This window comes from Manacus vitellinus, unplaced genomic scaffold, assembly GCF_001715985.3.
Source record: "Manacus vitellinus isolate BGI_N305 unplaced genomic scaffold, ASM171598v3 scaffold_1_pilon, whole genome shotgun sequence".
NCBI classification, from domain to species: Eukaryota; Metazoa; Chordata; class Aves; order Passeriformes; family Pipridae; genus Manacus; species Manacus vitellinus.
In genome coordinates this window covers 45,942,855-45,956,143 of record NW_021939396.1, presented here as the reverse complement: position 1 = coordinate 45,956,143, position 13,289 = coordinate 45,942,855, and the positions used below count along the sequence as shown (strand labels likewise).

Below are 13,289 nucleotides of genomic sequence, written 5' to 3'. Positions count from 1 at the left end.
AACTGCAGTTGTCTCAAAGTGTAACAATACATCAGGAATAACACACTACCCCTTCTCACTGCAAGATGCACAGTGCAGAATGTTAATACATAGTAAATAATCCCTTCATCCAAATTGTTTTCAGATCTTGTTCAACATTTCTTTCTTTCTCTCTGTCCTTTTGTTGACTGTTAATAAACAGTACCATTACAAGTCTGACAACAGCCCACAAAAAGACAGTGTACTATTCATTCAACCCTATTTTTCCCCCAGCAAGTTAAAAGATAAATTCTGTCTACTTCCCCCCTCCCTCCATCACTACACTCCTACTTCAGTTTACCTTTTCACATTTAAAGAGAAAAGAATACATTTATTTTGCATTTCACAGCTTTACTAAATGTTTTATGGATATCAAACAGAAAAATAGGATGCCCATTTCTCTCTCATAGAGAATATCTTGAGCTGCAACAACCTACATCACAAGAATCCAAAGATGGTTCCCGAAATTCAGGTCTATACCAGATAGCTTTCTGCCAGCACCTTTTTGAAACAGCATGGGTTGAATCACCTGCAATTTCTCTTGTCCTTCCCTCATTCCCATCCTGATGATAAGCAAGTATCGAGGAGGTCATAGTAAGTAAAGCTTTGAACTCAGCTATCAAATACATAATGCTATTATAACCCCCAGGTAATAAGTGTACCTGCAGCTCTGTTTGGAAGAAGAACTTCTGCGGACACTGTGTGCAGTCATAGATCTTGTCCTCTTGTCCATGGGCTGAGAAAATATGCTGCTGCAACTTGTTTGCTTGGACAAACACTGGAATATTAGACAAACAACAATATTTTCATTGTTTTGCATTACAAGTGAAGAATTTTTTATAAACAATCTCCCATTAACACTCAGCAATTCCAAGACATAAAATTAGACTAGTGCACTCTGATTTCACCATACACTGTTGCTATAATGGGTACTGATGCATGTTATTTATCTACAAAGTATGATCCTTCTTCTGAAATGAATTGAAACAGATCCCTTCTTTAAGGAAAAAAAATCAACTAAGGTAAAAAAAAGACCCTAATAGGACAACCAATGAAGATTTCAAACATGAAGAATCTAAAAATGCCATTTCCTGTTCAGAGTTATTTTTTCATGCTTACTGCACTTTGATTGAATACACACAAAACTTATTTCCTAGCAACCAACAGGTTTGGAAAGCACAGATGCCAGAGTCCTGTTTACTCTGTGTGCCTAAAGTTAAAGTTAACAAACAGCTCTGTATTTAAATGTGTTAATGCTAAAAATTATATCCCACAGCTACAGTGGGGCAATGTCTATAAATGTGAAACAGAACTGAAGGTAAATTCTCTTTGGATACTTTAAGATCAACTCTGCCTACACACTGAATGCAAGGGTTTCAATAATATAAACATGTTCAATTTTAATGACTACAAAACAAGGCCCTAAGACTGTGTAACAGTTTACCTAGGAGACATACTATTAATAATTAAATTGTATATGCCAGAGGCAGTGTTTGGGTTGGCAGCACTGACTTCTGATGGATGCCTGGTGCACTGTGACCTAAAAAAGTTTGCATCTACAATATTAATCTGTATAGGCAGGGAAAGGATTTATTAAAGATGCTGGCATTTGACTTTGACTCCACTCCTAATCATTAAAATTATTCTAATTGCAAGGCAACAAAAAACAACAGAATATTGTTCTTCTGAGTCATACATTTTAATCACATTTCTCATTACCCTGGAAAAAAAAAGATCAGATTCCATTTTCCATATAAAACTTATATTGGTGATTTTTACTTCTTGTTAATATTCTAGCAAGATGTGTTGAAATAATTTAATGTCATATTGCTAATAAAGCATCATTGTTTATGATTAATGCTCACTGTCTATTTACCCCATCAGCAAAAAGCAAAAAGTATTTCAGGAAGATTGGAATCGACTTATCTCCATATTCTTTAACACATTTTACAAGGCTATTGGCTCAAAAATTAAAGGATTAGTTTTATCAGGGATCTTGCCCACATGCAGAAGCCTCAGTGGGTACTCTTTACATATGCAAGTTTTTATGTTTCGTTTACAACACCCTGAACTTGGAAACTGAAGAGCCATCATTACATTAAAAAAAAAAAATCACATCATAAAGTGTAAACAAAGAAAAGGAAAAAAATTAGCAGAATCAGTAATAAAACTAAAACCTCAAAATGATTCTTAACAGAAAGAATTACTGAACACAGACACCTCACAGATAAACTGTTCATGGTGGTACTGTCCATGCTCAGACATTATTATGAAAAGCTGTGCAGTGAAGATGAACTCTGTATTTTTTTAATTTTATAACCCACAGAAATGTGTGAAACCTGAACACAGTGAGGTAATAATCATCACCAGCCACTGTATCTGAAAGATGAAAAATTCAAATTTAATTTTCCTCTATAGCACTTGCTTAAGGTTTTATTGAGAGGGGAGCTGCCAAACAAAGAGAAGTAAAAGGAAGGTATTAAAGAGTCTATTTGCTTATCAATGAAAATCCTTCACTCCCATTAATGGAGAACAGAAACCTTGAATGGCTTCCAGAATTAGCATGCCATTGATGTGAGAATACCCAAAGTGTGTTTTGTCATGTTTGTGATTAACTTTGATTTTCATCTTTTAAAGCAAAATTGGGCATGCAAGCTTCATATTAACACTTACGCTTTAAGTTATCATTTTATGAAATGTTCTACTAAGAAGTCCTTAGAAAAACTCACAACAACTCAGTAGGCATCCTTTTAATGTGTTTTCATTTCTAACAACAGCATTTTTCTGTTCTTCATTATGGCCCAAACACTGCAGTGCTTAGGCCTACTGGGTCAAGTTATTTTCTCACTTGGGTTTTACTACTGAATAACACCACTGACTTCAGGAGGATTATTCCACACTTGGACCTGTGTCAGGGGAGAGCAGAACTTGACTTTGTGGCAAGACAGCATGGTTTGCTTTCTAAAGCACATTATAAGGGTGTTCCTTCTCACCACAAGCCAACAAACACTCACATGTGGGCTTTCTTACCCGATCAGAGGAGAATGCTGCTTTACAGGCTAAGCCTGGGAACTAAGGCCAAGTTCTGCTCTGATTTTTTTTGGTTTAGATGAAACATCTGTAGCTTTAAAGCACAGATTTATGGACAGTTTTAACCTTGGCAAGTTTGGAACATTGAAGTGATGAACATGATACTGTCGAAGGTAACAGACTACCACTTCTGTAATTATAAAAAACCTCAAACTTCCGATAGAAGAGCTTGAAATGCAGTTCTTACAGACGAATGCCTGATCTTCCAAAGAGCTCAGCTTTCTAAACGATTTCCAATCAATATTACTAATGAGTGAAATGCAATGTTCCCTCCTAAAACAGATCTAATGCTAGCACACAATACATTTTTCAGTGGAGTTCAGCAAGGTCAAGCTAAGGGCATGACTGGGACAAGCAGTGACGGTCTCCTACCTGTAAAGCACACTGGACATTTGAAGGTGCCCCCCATGCCTTCAAAGCTGTGTTCTATCAGGTGGCACTGAAGTTTGGCAGGAGAGTCGAATGTCTGATTGCAGAGTTTGCATTCATGGTTCAGTCCTTCATCTGCAGGAGAAATGAAAGGAAAAGTGAAATGTACCACAGCCCTTACAAAGTCCAACACAATCTATGAACTGGAGAGACTTTTTGTTCTCCTAAGCTCAGGAAACTGGATGCCCCTCAGTACCTAAGACTTCTGAAGTGTTCTTTTACCTGGAATGTTTCAGAATGTACAAAGCTTAACTGGGCATTAAAAGCACATTTTTTCCACTTAAAATTAGCACCAAACAGAAATGCAGAGCATTAGCCTTCAGTAGGGAATGATGACTATGACCTGAAACATCATAACTTAGCAGAGCCACCCGATCACAACCAAGCACATTTGCAAAACAGCACGTGAGGAATTTAATGCCAATCACACATCATCCCATCTACCATGGGTAAGAACTGTGAATGCAGTTTTTGGCTCTCTGGATGAGATGGAGTTTCTTGTAACCAGCATTAGAGGGAAGGGCAGTTTATAACCTCACGTCAATCATGCTCCACGTTCTCAGTCCCATGGGCATACATGGAACCTTTTGCAAGCCTCAGGATTTCAAAACTCCCTTTCTGGCAATCCTGGATTCTTCTCTCTTTATTTGCATTTCTCCTCTAAACAACCCAGAAAAGTCCCTGTGCGCCTTCTGACGCAGCTTTCCCGTCCACGTCCTGTGGCTTTAAAACCCTTCCCGCTCCCTGCTGCTTGTTCCTCTGCTTCCTCCCATTGTCCTCCAAGGCCGGCTGGTGCCTGGCACCAGGTTCCCTTCCTGAGGGTGCTGCAGGATTCATCCACTCTGCCATGAGGGCAGTCAGCGGCTGTCCTACTTAGAAACAGTTGCTAGGTAAGAAGTGGCTTCCAGCCCTGCTGCAGAGGCCTCAATTCCCACAGCACTGCTTAGAAAAGGTCCTTCTGTATGTCACCGGTGTGCTACATGAGTAGCATTGATCTCGCAGGTAAATACTGTATCTGATTATTAAAAAAACAAGCAGGAACGGTGAATGGCACAGCTCCTTGCCATTTCTGAGATGGAAAGGAGTGATTTAGGAGAGTGAGAGTGCTCTGTCCATGCCAAACACCTAAACACCAGGTTGCTGGCCTCGCCCCATACACAGTGCTGCCTGCAGTGATGATTAGTGACTGTGATGACAGGCGTTTGCAGAGGACGGTGAGAGCAGAGACAATGTTTTGTATCCCACACAACAATCCTTCCCACCAGCGTAAAGAGAACATGCCATGGTGTTTCTACAGCTATGTGGGGCCACATGCCCACTAAAAATGATCCTTAGTGACTTACCAGAATTGAAAAAAATACCAGTGGCAGCCCTCAGTCTTCACTTCTCACTAGTCCAAAAGCTAAATTTCACCTTCGTGTAAGTCATGGCATTTTTAGCAAAGGGGGGGAATTAGTAGGCTTTAGACTGTGTGAGCTAACCAGGTGCTGGTGGCCGTTCTTCAGATGGGACTACTCAAAACTACCATTGTGTGGGTTCTATGAGGTGTCAGAGCTCTTCACAATAAGAAGGCAAGGGGCAGACAAAATCCAACAAAGCCAAAGATTTACACTAAATTGGGGTGGGTGATGGAGTGTATCCTTTGGAGTAAACAGGTAAAAATACACTGACTAGAAATATTTCTATCCTGGCAACAGTGTGTAACTGGGGAGCTCTCCCTTCACTGAACATTCAGCTCTCATAGTGTTCATTTCTATGATGCCTCCATTGCCTTTCAACTGTAAACACAACTGTGTTTTACATGTAGGAACTGTGAGAGAACTCCATATCAGCTCTTTAAAATGGACACATTGGCATGTGGCCACTTTTCTAACTTTCTTGCTTCCTGTCAGTCTTGGTGCAACAGGTATAGACAAGCGTGGCTGAGCATCGTCCGCTTACAGACACAGCAAACGGCAGAGTTCCTTGCCTTTTCTAACCAACCCTTGATTAAAACAGTGCTGAATGTTCCAGACTACTTCCACATGCTGCAGAGCTTTCAGAGGCTGTGAAATGGCAGTCGTGCTCTAAGAGTCAGCTGAAAAATGTCAGTGGTCCTGGCAAAACTATTGCCACTGAAGTGCCTGCCTTCGTTACCTACATCAGACAGAAGAACTTGACTCCCAGCCTGCCTGACTGGGCACCAATTTATAGCTGGATCCACTGAAGACAGCTGTCAACACAAACTCAGGCAAAGGCTCAAGTCAATCTCAGCTGTTTTGACACCACAGCCTCTCTGGAGAGACTAGAATATGGAGGCTGCTGAGGCACACATCCCATCCAGCCAAACACACTGGTAGTCAGGTACCATTGGCTGATAATACCCTGTGCAAAAGACTCTCAGGCAAAGATTAAGGGTAGGTGACACTTTCTCATCTGGTAGGCGACACCTTTTGTAACTTTTCAGAGATAAATTAGCAACCATTTATCAAATATATGCAAATTATTTCATTAGCAGGGAAAATTTCAGCAGATTCTCAAGAGTTTACTGGGATTTGGGGTTTTCCACCATCACTGACAAACCCTTCCAGTATGTTCTGCTTTTGGTACTGCTGAGAGAAGATAAGTATGGCCCATGCAAGCACCATCATGAAGGTGCATGAGCTGTACGAAGCAAAAGATCCTGGCATGCACCAGTACGAACATCTAAGAGAGATGGCTGCATCCTCCAGGGCAGACTGTATGCTGTGTTCTCCCAACAGGCAGCAACCCCTCTGAAAAGAGGAGGAAGGTTCAACAAACCTTTTCTAAATGCCTCTTCTTTCCTGAACTTGCTACTTAATTATGAGAATTGTAAAGACTGACAAACATCATCTGATTATTTCTCCTATATCCATATCCTTGCCGTGCTCATTACCAAACGGATAGTTGTGAAGATGGTGCAAGTCCCCACAAAGGGCAGTTACGAGCTAAAAAGCCTGTAGGGTAAAGTTTCTCCATCACACTGTTTGTGCTGATATACACAGTCAGAGCAATTAGGACAAAAGGAGCTCCATCTCAGGATCTTCCACATGTCAAGGTGAAGATAATCGATGACAATTCTCAAATCACAGAGTTACTGTTGGCAAAGTGTAAATGAACCATGCTAATCATTCTTGAGCATGGGAAAACTGAACAGGGAGTTCTTCAAACATTCCAAGGAAGAAAGACTTCCTAAAAAGAAATATTTTTATATGAAGCTACAGAAGACAGAGGAGGCATTTTTTTGTGTGTTTCCATTACCTCAGCTGGTGAGGAAAAAGCAGGAAGAAAGGCACGGACTTCTGATCCTGAAGCAAAACTTATTTTACTTACACAGAATTTATGAACTGAACCCCATTAAATGTGACCCTATTGTATTTCTCATGTCACTCAGATCTGAGGTGATCTCCTGATCACAAACATCAAAACCACTTTGATTACTCTATGTTGCAAATCCGATTTTCCTAAAGGCTTATAAACAGGGTTTGAAAAATCCCCTCACCCACTCGCCTGGGGCAGATAGGAAACTTCCCCAGGCAAGAGACATCAATTTGTGCAGAATCTAAGCTTTCTCTTAAAAATAAAATGTTTTTAGTCTACTAGTTCTAAAGATCATATTTAAAATATGACTACATTTGTATAACTAATAGAATAATATTTTTACTAAGTCCCACTGTTCAGGGAGTTATAAACCCCCACCTTCACACTCCTTTTCACCCATTTTGTGCACATCACCTGCTCTCAGCTACATTCTTGGGACAAACGGTAAGATTCCACTCCTTGAATTTAAGAATGTGAGACCAGCATGATTTAAATTTAAGGGAGACAGCTAAGGTTACAGTATTGGCAGAAGAGCCAAGAGTGCTGGGTTCCATTCCAAACTCTGTCACTGACATACTCCTATCACCTTGGGCATGACAGTATGGCCCGTGTTTCTCAGACTACCCATCTTTAAATAAGAGGTGCTAATTTTTAATTTCTACTTTAACAAGTTGACCTAATTAGTATCCCTTAAGACTTTTAATACAACTAAGACAGTGGAACTGGAGAAGAGTCCAGGACTATATACTATACACAGAAGACCCAGAATCACTGCCATCTGCCTTTGAAAAGGTTTAAGATAATATTTCTAGGCACACAATTGCCTGCTTGCCTGGGTCACACAGCACCGTGGAAGCATGAGGGAACAAGGCTTTGTCCCTGTCCTCCGCTCTCCACAGAAAATTTAAAAGCGCGACCAGCATTTTATCTCCCAGTGGCATGAAAGAGCCAGGGTGTGGCAGTTCTTGCAAAGGTGCCAGATGCAGAAAGAGGATGCAAAAGGCTCTGTTTACATGCTGGCCTCTGTCTAGCTCTTCATGTGTAGCAAACAATTTGATAAGGTGCTATGGAAGTGCAAAATATAATATCATTAATAAGTAAAGGGCCAGTGAAATGTCACATTTTCAGTTTCCATTTGGGATAAATCTCAAATGGAATGGAGTGTCAGATACAGTCCAAGAGGCTCTCCTTCCCTGCAGAACAGAGCTACTGCTCTTTGCTCTTACTCAGGAAAAAAAAAAAAGAAGAAAAAAAAGTGCTGAGCAGCTTTAAAAAATTCAATCAAAATAATCTGCTCTTTGGAAAGGTGGCGGCTGACAGTAATTGGAAAATACTGTCTGACTCATTTATTAAAGTGAGATTCAGAGTCAATTGATTTAATAACCATTAGAATATTCTATTAAGGACATAATAGGTTGGCACAGCCCTATTTTTTATTAAGAGTTATAGGTAAGAAATAAGCAATGCTATGGAATTTTAGACAACTGCTGCATGGATTAGACTAAAAATATGGCTTGCAAAATAGATATAAAAGTAGCAAGTATTGGGAGAAGGAATAGGAAAGTACATTACAGTACAAATGAGTTAGATGAATGATGAAAAAGAAATGAACCTTTAATATAAAGCCTGCACTTTTCCAAATCTAGCAGAAAACTATGCACTGCATTCTCTGATGTGATACATCGTAAAACAAGTCAGCATGTCCTTCACATTATGGGTCCAACAATTCCACAAGGAGGGCAGGAACAAAGTACCCACTATACAGAGTAGAACTGCTGCTTACTGTTGCTCTTACATGGTTAGGATATGAGTTTGGACATGGTTAAGACCTTGCAACATGGATGGGTATGGTTTACCCACCTCTGGTAGTCAAATGAGTTTGATGTGTGCAGAATTTCTGCATAAGTAAATTACTTTCCATTTGTAATCTTTATTCAGATAGTAGGAAAATGTAAACATGAATCAATTTCAAATAAATGCATTTAATATTCATAAAAATGTTTAATATTTACACAAATATTAAATGTTTCAGTGGGGGTAGGTAGATTTTAATTGAGGTGCAGCCCATTACCTCAGCAACTAACTTGATAAGCAGCTATAAAAGCAAACAAAATCAGTCTTTGTGCTGAGCTTATATGCATATTTGGGGATCCTCTGTCTTTCCATCGGCTACTGATAATGTCGAGGGAGTTACTGAGCAACTTGTACAACAGGCAAGGTGCCCCCACTTGCACCCCCACTCGAGGCAGTGCTTCGGATGACCTGGCCCAGTTTGTGATACAACTCAAGGCACAACTTGTTCATTTCGCGGAAGGCCCTGACATTTCAATACGCACTTTAAACAAGTAGAACAAGCAGCCTGTCAACTTTGTGTCCCATGTTTATGCTTCTTGCTCCTCAATAAAAACAAAACTAGAGCAGCTACAAGCAAATGTTCATTGGCTGACTTACATGCAGCTGTTAAGTCAGTAACCACTGGGGGCCCTCTTATATTGTCTGATCAACACTACAGCCATTACCGAGTACCAATTTGTAACAGTTTATAAGTAACTCTTTCTCTTTTTCACCCTCGGGATTGTCCAGAAGGGTCCTTATGCCTTCTACTCTGAACAAATCTATAGGCAAAGGTCCAAAGATGATGATGTCCTCCTGGTAAATCTTCACAAGGCTGGGTCCAGCCTTAGAAGCATCTGCTAAGAAGTAGTGGAAACTCTGCCCTCCATACACAACACAGGAATGAAATGTCCTGCAGGCCCTGTATTTATTTTTTTTTCAGGTCTAAAGCATGCATAGCTCCCACATTCACTATGTTTCCTTTATAATTTTTTTTTACCAAGCAAATCATGCCCCTAAACCAATTTCTTCACATTGCTTCCACTCTTCCCCTAGTTAATTTTGCAGCACACATTTATAAGCCAGAGATCTGAGGAGTAAGAAAGGAATGCCATAGATGACAGCTAACCCCTCGGCTACAACACCTCACATTGAAAACCGGGTAAGGACAAAATACAGAACACTGTAATTCCAGAGTATACAGTCATACGTGCTTCCTAGCTTATAGCACTGTGCTTGTCTGCATCTTTTTAATTCTACTGGCCTCACACCTACACACTCATCAGCCTCCCTGTGCCACTACAGACAACTCATTCCTGCTCAAAATTTGGTCTTAGGGTCCACTACAGCAAGTAGGTGTGTGACAAGTACCCTCACATGCTAAGGAACACGTAACACCTCTTTCAAGACTGGAAGCTGAAACGAAAAAGTGCCTGAAGTCTCCAGCACCACTTTCATAATTTCTCCCTATTTGTACTAATGTTTCTGTCATTTTCCATTTCTCGAACATTATCACAACCCCTCCAATGAAAAACATTATCCACCACAGTGTTAATTTTGGAAACTGACATGAAAAGCATGGGAATATAGTGATAAAGGAGGAGACATAGCAAAGGCAAAGCATACAGATGGAAGTTGCAGCAGCAAGAAGAATATAGCTGGAATTTACAGTCGTGAGAACAACCTGTCATGAAAAAACAGTTTTTGCTAAAGTCCTAACTAACGATTGAATCCTGATGGGTCAGGATGGAGGACTGGACAGGAAGACAGAAGTACACCTGTGTTTCTCCTGCACTGTCCAGGGCAGGTCACCACATGTTAGAAAACAGGAGGGTAGGGAAAGGAAACACCTTCCTCACCCTCTAGGCACTGTTATCCTGCACGTTTTCCCTCTTGTGCCACATACTACCTGCATGGTGCTCTGTGTTTACTCTTAATGCCACTTTTAACCAAAATCATGATGTTAGCTAAAGAAACTCAAAACATTAGGCTGCAACCCAAGAAAAGTCTTTCCTCTTGCTTTTTTTTCAGATCAGAATGATTTCTGGGCAAGGCTCTGCACATGCCTGAGGAAAGTGGTGGACAAGATTCAAGGAAGAATCCTAAACTCTTGAGTCACCAGCAACTGTAGCCTCCCAAGGGGAAAGTAGAGACCAGGTTATGACACTGCCTTGAAGGATACTGGCCAGCACCAGAAAGAAGAGGATGGGACCTGCACTGTGCTGTTGAGGCCAGGCCACACTGACTCCCAGCAGCGCTCGGTAGGAAGCTTGATTCAACATGCAGGGAATAAATCCTACAGCCTTCTGCAGCATATTGCTAAAGCTACAGCAAAGGGTGCTGATTGATGGAGTGACAAAGAGCTGGGATCCACCTCCTCAATTAAAGCAAAAGTTCATCTCTCCAGGGCCAGATTTTGAAATTAGATCTGCTTAAGGGAAAGCCAGTCTACTGCATCTTTCATTCCACTGTATTTTTGTCTGAAGCAAGGGATGCATTTCACTTCACCAACTGTTCACTTTTTTGCTTGGTTGCACTTACTTTGGCTGCTTGTAAGTGAACTCTTCTTACCACATGTGCCTTGTATGTTCTATTAAAGCCACAAATTGTCTGGTTTCTGTGGGGCTGGACGAAAATAAAAGAAGAGCAACTGGCAGGGTCTATTTCTTAATAACTGTCATGTATTCATCTCAAGTAAGGATGATTTAAATACAGCAAATGCCCTCTCCATCAAATAACAGCATTTTCTGGGCAACTAGCTACCAGGAGAGAGTTCAGGTATTCAGCAACAGGGTTATTCGCCAACTGATGGGACATGCATAATTTGCTACTCCTTGTCTGTAACTGCACCAGAAAAAGGTATTAAAATTTGTTCAAAAAAAAAAGTCTGTGTTGCATCACATAGCTACACACATTACAAGGTTACACTACATCACTAGAATAAAATCCCATGTGATAGAGCTTATTTTGGAAACAATTTTACCATGGGATATAAAAAGAAATTTAAACCAGTAGGAATAAGCTGAGTGGTATGAGTTATTTGTAGACAGATGATCCAGCTCAACATTTACCTTTTCAAAAAGCACTTAGTGAGCACTGATTAAAAACTTGGTGACTGATCCTTCAAATGCTGGCATAACTAGCTCAGGGGAGCAGGCCTCCCATCTTACTAGACTCCCGTCTAGTGGGACTAAATTCTGCCAGTGTGCAAGGTCAAGCAAGCCCTCCCTCCTTTCACTGTACAGTGAGATACAGATTATTATCTGCATATTACAGATAAAACCCCAAATCGCAGAGTTACTCCATGTCAGTTTTCCCATCCCAAACAGAGAATGCAAACTCTCTTACTAAATTCCAGTGGTTGAAGAATCAGACCCTGCTTAAACTGCTCATCATTATGAACATAGTGATGGAGTTAAGGTTGGAATTAAGTTTTTCTCTGTTCTCTTCTGTGAGCTAAGAGGCTATTTCTTTCCAAGAACAAAATTTTTGGACCAAGTTCTCTCCAGTGAAGTCAAATTACAATTTGAATGGCTCAGAGATTGCCTGAGTAAAGTAGATATTAATGATTTAATCAAACTGTAGGGGGGGAAACTAATAAAAGTATCACATTTGTATTTAGAAGAATAAAGAACAGTAAAAATATAAGTAAAAACCTTTTGGGTTTTTAGCATTGTTCATTCAATTCCAATGTTTTTGTTCACTGTGTAGGTTACAGTTTCTTTTTCTGGGTTCTTGTTCTCTGGTTGGAGAACCAGTTTTCTCTGTTATTTAATGCTACATGCCTACTAGTAATGCCCACTCACCTGGGACTTCTGGAATTGGTCAAAGTACCAGTATATCCACTTTTAAGTTTTGCACAAAGAAAACACAAATTTTTAAGTAGGAGAAGATATTTCATGTTGCATAAACTAAATGCAAGCTGTTCTAAATTTAGTGGTACTGGGAAAACATCTTGCATGGAAACAATCAAAGTGTCAATATTAATTCTACACTACAGTTGACTAACAGTAGAAATTATGTTTTGTACACAACTCTCATCAGGTTTTTCTTTTGTTCTGAGTATGCAGAAAGGGTCAGAGTTGCCTTCCTTCTTTTGGCATGAAGCTATTAGATGTCTGGAAGATAAAGTCTCTAAATGTTGAAATGCTGTTTATCTAACCTACAAAAAATTGCCTGCTTATTCTTAAAAGATAGGGAAGAAAAAATAAAATGGAAAAAAAGAGTAGGATAGGATAGGATAAGATAGGGTTTTCCTATTACACTGCATATTTGAATCAACAGCATGAAGAAATAACAGTGCTTCTTGTATTTCCTAATACATCAGATACTATTGGTATTTTTTTACCCCAAATCTGAATGCCATTATATGAGACAAATATTATTTGTCATCTTTTTACATAGGTGAAGGACACTTTGAAATGAGCAGCAATTGCTGGGATACTGATCCAGCTCTTCAACTCATTTAGGGGTGCATCAACTTCCTGTTTGCTTTCCTTTTAACCTACATCTCCTCACCCCAGCTCTCAGAAAAATCAGGGAGGAAGAAGTGGTTTAGGCTGTTAAGGCCCTCAGGTCTATGCTGATAACTGGGCATT

General features: G+C 40.0%; 1 protein-coding gene across 2 annotated transcripts in view; it reads right to left on the bottom strand.

Moving 5' to 3' along the window:
- Nucleotides 1-13,289, bottom strand: part of ZNF521 (zinc finger protein 521) — a 212,602-nt gene that overhangs the window by 26,348 nt on the left and 172,965 nt on the right. For both annotated transcript variants that reach the window (XM_029959431.1, XM_029959432.1), the window contains exons 6-7: nt 3,481-3,612; nt 681-796 (exon numbers count right to left, since the gene is read on the bottom strand). In XM_029959431.1, coding sequence (XP_029815291.1) covers nt 681-796; nt 3,481-3,612 — 248 coding nt within the window. The remainder of the gene's footprint in view (nt 1-680; nt 797-3,480; nt 3,613-13,289) is intronic.